General features: G+C 59.2%; 1 protein-coding gene across 1 annotated transcript in view; it reads left to right on the top strand.

Moving 5' to 3' along the window:
• Positions 1-6,744, top strand: part of PRCC (papillary renal cell carcinoma (translocation-associated)) — a 19,625-nt gene extending 12,881 nt beyond the window's left edge. The window contains exons 4-7 of the mRNA XM_011366366.2: positions 1,220-1,315; positions 2,870-3,013; positions 4,914-4,979; positions 6,311-6,744. Coding sequence (XP_011364668.1) covers positions 1,220-1,315; positions 2,870-3,013; positions 4,914-4,979; positions 6,311-6,397 — 393 coding nt within the window. The 3' untranslated portion in view covers positions 6,398-6,744. The remainder of the gene's footprint in view (positions 1-1,219; positions 1,316-2,869; positions 3,014-4,913; positions 4,980-6,310) is intronic.
• The last annotated feature ends 1,964 nt before the right edge of the window (positions 6,745-8,708 follow it).

The following is an 8,708-nucleotide window of genomic DNA, read 5'->3' as shown; positions in this document are numbered from 1 at the left end:
GCAAATGAATAACAAATCAGAATTCCATATCCAGTTATAAACTTGAGTTAGGCCGTGCAGATTAAGGAACTTCAGAGACACTAGGGACCCCGCAATGTAAATGCATCTCATTGCGAGTACACTTGACCCTGGAACACTGTGGGGAGCAGGTGCGGGCCAGGGGGCCGACTCCTCACTCCGTGCTGTCGGAAACCCTCCTGTGACTTGTCGCTCCCCCGGCACGTAACTGCGAGGAGTCTCTGCTGACCGGAAGCCTTGCCGAGCACGCGGCAGTCGGCGCACACGTGCTCCGTGCGTCCTGTGTGATCCACTGTTCTCTCACGTAAACACAGCAAGACAAAAAGAAGTACGTCCGCGGTATTGAAAAAGTCCCCGCGTGAGGGGCCGCGTGGTCCAGGTCTCCTGGGCGTTTGGACAGCCCTGCTCCGATCACTCGGGTTTTCTGGGTTTTCATTTAGTCATCATCCAGCCTTGTTTTCTGTCTCACTCACTGCAAAGCGAGCCCTACGTGGGCACCTTTGGAGTCGGGCAAAGGTCCGAGGATCGGGGCGGTGCAGCCACGGCGGAAACGGTCCTCAGCCCTGCGGCCACCTGGCTTGGCCTCAGCTCGGCTGGGCCGTGCCTTCCTCCAGGGTCCACAGCGATGTCGGCACAACTGCCCCCTAAGGGGTCATCAGGTGTCTGAACTGAAAGTCTGGTAACAGCCTGGCTCGCTCCTGGCGTTGTCGGTCCCGTAGCGCCCGTGTGATGTCAGCTCCCGTTGGGCACCCATGGGCTCCCCGTGCGGTCCATCGAGGCCGTGTGCCATGCCCGCAGGCCCTGACTGGGATGCAGAGCGGGGTAGTGTGCCATCCCCTGCTCACTCCACTCATGTCAACCAGGAGGAGCAGTGCTGGGGACACCGGAGATGAAGGGGTGGGACTCACCCGGAAGCAGTTGAGGGAGCAGGCGTAAAGGGCAGCAGGAGGGAGCACCTTTGTTTCTGGTCTCCTCCCCCGCACCCCCGAAACATGCCTGCCTGTCTGACGGGGCTACCAGAAGGCCGCAGAGATGGTTCCTGAGCTCGGGGACAGGCCCTTAGGGTCTGCGCCTCTGACCAGCCCCTTTGACAGGCCGCGGTGTGGGTGGCAGGCCTGCCTCTCCGGGCTTCCTGTGCTCTGGGTGGACCGCTCCCCTCTCCACGGTGCCCTCACTTGGTGTGTGGTCTTCCCTCCTGCAGGATTATTACAGTGGTGGCTACTACCCTGCACAGGACCCGGCACTGGTGCCTCCCCAGGAAATCGCCCCAGATGCCTCCTTCATCGATGACGAAGCAGTAAGTTAACAAAGCACAAGTGACCATCTTTGACCCACAGACACATCTGAAGCTAAGAGATTCTTTTTTCCCAAGTGTTCATTTAGGGTCGGGTGGGGTAGCTTGTGACTGAGAATCTCCAGCGGCAGTGGCTTGTGTGAGAGAAAGTGTCTGCGGTCGACAGGCCAGGCAGCCAGTGGGACAGCGCCACGCAGTTGTCAGGGATCCAGTCTCCTGGTCATTACGTTGCCATCCCTAGGTCGTGACCTTTACCCTTAGGTCGTGGTAGGGGCTGAGGCTGCAGCCGTCACACCTGCATCTCAGTCAGCCCCCTGCAGCAGGGTGGAGAAAGGAAGACACGGTCCCCTTCCCCTGCTGGGACGCTTCCCAGAGCCCCTGAGTTCACGCTCCTCTGTCACATTGACGGAGTCTGGTCGCGTGGCCACGTCTAGTTGCGAGGCTGCCTGGGAGGCGGTGTTTTTCAGTGGAGTGGCTGTGCCTTTTAGTGGGGTGGCAGTGCCTTTTAGTGGGGTGGCAGTGCCTTTTAGTGGGGTGGCAGTGCGCCTGGCCAGGATGTTGGGTTCACTCACACGACGGGAGAGGGGAGCATGGGTTTGGGGAGGGAATAGCAGCCTCAGCAGGTAAGCATGCAGCTGGACCCCTGTGCCAAGCTCCCCAGCCCAGCCCAGCCCCCCCGTGTCCTGCGGCCATGTTTTTTTATCTGTAGGGCGGTCCCAGCCTGTCGGTGTAGAAGGCGTTATCTCTCCGTGTGCAGCTTCTCACGGAGAGTAGTTCTCCACACACCCGTGCACAGAAGGGCATCTGTCCCCTGCATACTCCTTCCTGTGGTGGCGCTGTGCTCACCTGCTGTCCCATGTGCTCCTCCTTGACGAGATCCCCTCCTTAGGCCCTTTTGTCCTAAGCTGAGAGCCGCAGGGAGCTCCGCTGTGGCAGGTCGGTCCCTAGAGAGTGGAGTGACCTGGACCCGCCCTTCCCGGGGACCCAAGTGTTCTGATCTGACTCCTACACCCATGCTCCCTCCTGGGCACACTGTTGGGGACCTTCGCCTCCTGTGGGGGTGGGGGGTGCCTCTGAGCATTCGCCCAGCCTTTTCTTGTGAGGCTCCCTTTCCACCCAGCTCCACGTCCCCGCTTGCGGACGTCGCTGTCGTGTGGGCTCTGCTGAGGTGGTGACACAGATCAGTGAGAAGAGACAGATGTGTGAAGAGAACTAATTTTGACAGAAGAGTATTTAGATTTCTCCCCCAACTCTTTAATTTGAAAACTGTATGCAGTCCTTTGGGGCAGATACGGTCTTACGTGATCTGAGTGCAGATCCATGCTGGTGATCCTCTGCACTCACTCACGTTAGGGTGCGCCACTTGGCCCCTCGTCCTGAGTCTGGGAGACTGTGACGTAGCCATGCCTCTGGCGTCAGGGTGAAGGGACATACCGCACAGAGGAGATAGGAGGTGCATGGGAGTCGGGGCATCAGAACCATCCCATGGACTCTGCGTCCTTAGCCACACCCCAGTCTGCCCCAGATCCCCTCCTGCATCTCTTCCTCCTCTTCCAGTTCAAACGGCTACAGGGCAAGAGGAACCGAGGCAGGGAGGAGATCAACTTCGTGGAGATCAAAGGGGACGACCAGCTCAGCGGGGCCCAGCAGTGGATGACCAAGTCGTTGACGGAAGAGAAAACCATGAAGTCGTTCAGCAGAGTAAGCGGCAAAGGCCTGCCGGGCGGCCCGCGTGGGAGGCCCCGAGCCCACCTGGCCCTGGCCCCCGCTGCTGCTGCCTCCGCGCCTTGGCAGACGCCTGAGGTCAGGTAGCAGCGTGCGCCGGGCCGCGCAGCTGCTGCGCCCGCCTCCAGAACTGGCAGCGCTGTCTGCCCTGGACGGGAGAGGCTGGCTGCTGAGGCCGAGCGGCAGCGCGTGTCCCACCCTGCAGTCGAGCAGGTCTCTGGTGCCTTGTGGCTCCTTCCTGGACAGAGCCCACAGTGGCTCTCCCTCCCCGCTGTCACACTCTCTGTCCGTCCCGTGAGGGTAGGACTTTGCTCAGCACATCTTTGGGGTGTGGGCGCCATGGAGCCCCAGAAGTCTTGGGGTCCCAGGTTCTGAGAGTGCGGCCCCTCCGTGCCATCGTTCCTCAGAGCCGGCAGCCCTTCCATGCGCTCTCTTGCCCGCGGCCCCTGACCGCAGCCCCTGACCGCAGCCCCGCCTCCTCTGGGCTGGCCGTCTTCGGCGCGATGGTGAACCTCTGTGCACCTAGCAGCTGAGCACAGCATACGCGCACGGGTAAGGCCTGGACTCCAGCCCAGCACCCGCCGGGCCGGCGTCGGCCATCTATCTCACTCCCTTCTCCTGGCCCCGTTTGCTTTGCTTTGTTCTGCGGCCGCAGATGGCCACCTGAGCCCCAGCCGTTTGTCTTAACGGAGTGCTGGCGGTCATACAGGACAGCTCAGGATTGGGGTTAGGTCAGCACAGAGCCATCACCGTTTGCTGGAAGAGTCACCCAGGAGGGCTCGCTCTGCTGACTGGGTCGAGAGGCATCGTCACATAGTGACAGCTCACGGTGGAAGTGCTCACCGTGGGCTGCGGTGGAGCTGGATGTGTCATGTCTGTCATCTTTACCTGTCACGTTAAATGACATTAAAGAGCAGCACGGAATGGAGTTTGCTGTTTTCTCAGATCCGAGTTTTCTTTCCACCGTTTCATTGAGTCGAGCTAGATTTTTTTAAAAAGAAAAAGGGGAGGTCCTTGTGGCATTTACAGTGTCATTGGGAAAAAGAGATGTAAGGACATTTGGGTGTAAGTGATCACCGTGCAGATTGATTACACAGGCCGAGGAGACTCCAGAGAGACGTTTTGGCAGTTGGGCGGGGCTGATGAGGAAGCTCCCGGTCAGAGACATTCTTGGCAGAGGACAGAAAAACCGCAGAGCAGAAGCCCAGACCAGTGCACACTCTGACAGTAAATCATTTGCATCAGAGCTTGGTTAGGGGTTCGGCGCAGTTACGGAGGAGGCGGGCAGCGTGGAGAGAGGTGGAGTGATGGTGAAGATTCTAGTTCCAGGGAAGCTCTTGGCACATGCTAGAGTGGCGGGGGTGGGGCTTCAGCTGAAGGTGATCGATGGGAGAGAGTTTGGGGAGACAGGCTGGACATCTGGCCTGACTGGGGAGCAGGGAACGGAGACGAACAGGGCTCAAGGGCAGCTGAGGAGGGGAGGCTGCCTGTGCTGTGGCACTTACGCTGTGAGACTCTGTAGGCGCTACAGCGGGCGTCCAGTGTCCACCGCGGCTGAGCTCATGCTGGGTGCTGGGGGTGGGCGGGGTGACGAGAAGCAGGAGACACAGCCCTGACCTCAGAGTATTTCCAATCTAATGGGATGTTAGCAGGCTATTTCAGGCAAGTACTCAGAGCTCGGGGTTTCTATATAATGGCTTTAATAAAAATAACTTTTGTAAGAATGTAGGCATAGAAAGAGCTCCAGGCTCACTTCTGTCCCCCAGGATTTGGGCTGTGGAATTGGTTTCTCAGTCCCTGACATGGCATCACCTGCGAAAGGGAGAAACTGCTTTTCTTCCCTGTGGGTTCATGATTGTGTTTCCTTCCCTTGCAGAAGAAAGGTGAGCAGCCAACAGGCCAGCAGCGGCGGAAACACCAGATCACCTATCTGATTCATCAGGTGAGAACGCGGAAGGCCCTGGCCTGCCGTGCGGGATCCCTGCGAACCTGGGAAGGGAATTCGAAGGCTGAGAGGTCTGGCGCCCAGGGTCGGGGCGCCAGCTCCCTGCAGGCGTCGTCCCCGGTTCTCCATGTGGCCGCCAGGGGGAGGTGTGTCCTTCGGAATTGTCAGTCTCACTCCAGAGAAGAGCTTAGAACAAACCCTAAGCGAGAATTGGGGTATCCAGGCTGTAAGAACGGGAGGGAAGTGGGGTGGTTTCACATAGACTTCTTTTCACGTCAGCTTTAATCATTAAAAAACTAATGAAGAAATTAGTTCACCAGCTTTCACCAAGACAGCCACCTGACGAGGAGGCTGGTTTTGTATTTTCCACCACTGTGGTCGGAGAGCAAGAAACATCAATACAGATTGTTCGGAATCGCAGATAGTCAGCAATGAGTTCTGGAATTAGAACGCGTCTCAGCATTCATCTGATAGGACCCAGCAGCTTTAAAAACCTCATTTGATCGTAAGCAGCTCTCTTTTCGAGACCTGCGGCACGACGGCCGGCCAAGGGCCGAAGGGCTTCGCCAGCCCGGCCCCCGGGGCGTGCGGTGCTGCTGGGCGACGTCAGCAGCAAATCGGCTCTCACTGTTTTGCCACATTTCAGCTTCCTTTGCCCTCTCGTTATGTGCAGGAAGAGATTTTGAGGGTAGGGTCCTTTTTTAAAACCCAGACTGTTAGGTCCCCCCAGCCTATTCCATGGGAAACGAGCAGGGAGTGGGGACGCGGGGGGTGAGGCTGAGGAGCCCTTTTCTGTAGTGGGCGTGTACACTCCCAGAATGCAGTGCAGAGCCAGGCCGCGTGGAGAGCGGACAGGTCGTGATTCGGTACTTCCCAGTCTGTCCCTCACCGCTCCGGTGTCCAGTGTGAACTCACGGGGTCCCACGTGCCTGTGCTTTGGCCTGCAGCAGAGCTGCCCCCCTGACTAAGCTCCTGCCCGTCAGTGTCCCCTCACACCTGGTTGGGCAGGTGTCCAGGGCAGCGACATGCCCTCCTCTCCAGTGCCAGAGTCTCATTTTCTTGTCTATTTCCCACACGAGGATTTCAGTTTTAATTCTAGCAGACGAAGGACCAGGGTTTCTGGAGGTTTTTATTCCACTAAACCCTGTTAGCTCCCCAGAGAGGGGGTTTTCCTGCTCTGCCGGGTCTCCCCTTACACTCGAGTGGTCTTCCCAGGGGTCGGCTGTTTTCCCGTGTTATCAGGGGAGAAAGTCTAAGTGGGGAGCCCAGGCACGAGACATGTCCGTCACACCCGTTTGACTCTGCCGTCCCTCCTTCCTCGCCGGCAGGCTAAGGAGCGGGAGCTGGAGCTGAAGAACACGTGGTCGGAGAGCAAGCTCAGCCGCCGGCAGACTCAGGCCAAGTACGGGTTCTAGGGCCCTGCGCTGGCCGCACGTCCCGGAGCGTCCGCAGCCCGGCCGCAGCTCCAGCTCTGGCGCCCCAGCTGCTCCGAGCCCAGGACCTTGTTGCCTGAGGACCCAGCCCTCGCCTGCGCGAGAACGAACATATTTGATAGATTTTTCTTAACAAACGTTAGAAAATTTAGCTCCTTTCCGCCTTGGAGCTAGCAGACTCGAGTGATGGCTCAGAAGGGGCTCCAAGTTCTGGGTGGGAGTTTTGCTCCCCGTTGGGTGTGATGAAATGTTGAACCCCACCCTCCTTTTTTTTTTTTTTTTAAACCAGGGATGTTTGTTGAAATAAAACATGGAGTCTGACAGACGCAGCCGGCCCTGCCCCTGTCTCCCCTTCGGCGCGGTCTCCTTTTCTGTCCTGGAGCCCCCTCCCCTGGCGCCCTGCCTCGGGTCTCAGGCGGGACCCCACGGGGAGCACCCTGTAACCCGCTGCGACCTGCGCTTGCTTCTCTGGGCCCATCGTCTAAACGGTGCATGGCCGCCGAGGGCCCCGGGAGTTGCGTGTACGATGTGTGTGGTGCCGGGGCCTGCGGCCTCAAATGTGGTGGTTACTGCCCATCTCGGTGTCTTCAAAGATGGGGAGGTTGGGAGGATCTTTCTGGAACAGAAGAGTCATTAGACGTGAGATTCGGTCCAGCGAGAGGTACAGTGGCGAGACACCCATCCCTGAAGACGCTACAAGTGGTAGTCAGTGGCCTGGACTGGTTTGGAGGCTCTGCATGGAGCTTGGGGGCTAGGTCTCCTGGGAGGCTTCCGGACCCCTCGTTTGCTGTCAAGGGAGCGGTGGTTGGGGCGGGGAGCCAGTGGGGTGTATAGACTCAGGCAGCGGTCAGGCACTGTGATGCTCCAAAGCGACCAGGTAGATGGCATGTTCCTCCCCATCAGGGCCAGGTCCAAGTAGGCAAGGAAGACGCACGCACTGGCCTTAGAGCTCTGTGCGTGCAGGCCTTCCAGACGCGTGCTGCGGAGCACACGGGGACCCCAGCAGGGCTCAGGTGCGGTGGCTCCTGCGGAAGGGAGTGAACAGAGCCCCGTGAGAAGGCGGGGCCTGGGCACCAGGCAGAGGGGCGCTGCCGGGACCTACTGAGATACTGGGCTCCAGCTGTGGGCGAAAGGGACACGCGGAGGAATTGGTGTCCGACCGTCCTGGTGATGGAGGAGGGTTAAGGCCAGAGGGGCAGTTTAAAGAAGCATGCGGTGGGGGCTCGGGGCTGCGAGGGGAGAGGCAGAAGCAAGGCCTCTCACCGTGCTGGGCTGGGGGGCCGGGTAAGTCGAGTCTGTTGTCATTAAGTGCAGAGGACGGTTTCATCGCTTACAGGAAAACTGCCGCTTATCTGAAATCTGACCTACTTCGGGTTGGAGCCAGACAGGGCTGCTGTGTCCCACTGGGACACTCGGCTGTAGTTGTCCAAGACAGTGCATCCAGCTGGCCTTCAGCAGGGAGCGTCAGCCTGTCCCCGCAGCCCTGAGGAGTCCGCTGTCCTCTCCTGTGTCCACGGTGCTGCAGGGCGGTGCTGCCCCATCCCTAGGGGCTGCTGTCCTGGGACTCAGCTCTCCTGGGGGCCGGGTCGTGATGCAGGGCCGGGCGGCAGGGTGGTGGGGAGCGGGCAGGGTGGTGGGGAGCGGACAGGGTGAGGCCACGTATTTTTAAGGTCCTTTTTGCCTCTCACTTCCTTTGGTTCTCTGCAAGTAATCTTAAGGCACTTTTTTTTTAAAGCCATTTTTTAGTTCTACCGAAGATGACGTTTTATTTAGTGAGTGGATTTTCTTGGTCACCGAAAGATATTGACAGGGTTGAAAGTGGACAGACTTCGCCTGGGAGGGCCTCCTGGAGGCGGGCGATAAACAGGAGAAGGTGGGTGGGGGCGAGGGAGACGGGTACGGAATGGCACTTGGCTAAACTTGGCAGGTGGCAACAGCCAGGGACAGAGGGAGAAAGGGGCGAAGGCCAGGGTCAGAAAAGGGTCCAGACGGGGCGGGCTGGCCCAGCTCCAGTGCAGCCTCACCCAGACTGGACGGCGATGCCGCAGCAGCGGGGGGGCAGGGGTCCGCCTTGGAAACTGCAGAGCCGAGCGTCGGGGAGGCGTCCAGCTCCGAGCCCACAGCTCCCGGTCCGGGACTGGGGACAGGCCGGCCAGTGCTCTCCCAGCTGGACCGCGCTTGCTGCCCAAGAGACCACGTCTGTTGAGGGTGGTCGAAGTCCTGTGGGGCCCACCCCTGCCCCTCTGCACCTGGCTTTCTCTCAGGTAGGGTCAGGTGTCCCAAGGCTAGTACA

Source organism: Pteropus vampyrus, unplaced genomic scaffold (assembly GCF_000151845.1).
Source record: "Pteropus vampyrus isolate Shadow unplaced genomic scaffold, Pvam_2.0 Scaffold124, whole genome shotgun sequence".
Taxonomy (NCBI): domain Eukaryota; kingdom Metazoa; phylum Chordata; class Mammalia; order Chiroptera; family Pteropodidae; genus Pteropus; species Pteropus vampyrus.
The sequence above is the reverse complement of the archived record's forward strand: the minus strand, read 5'-3'. Positions and strand labels throughout refer to the sequence as shown.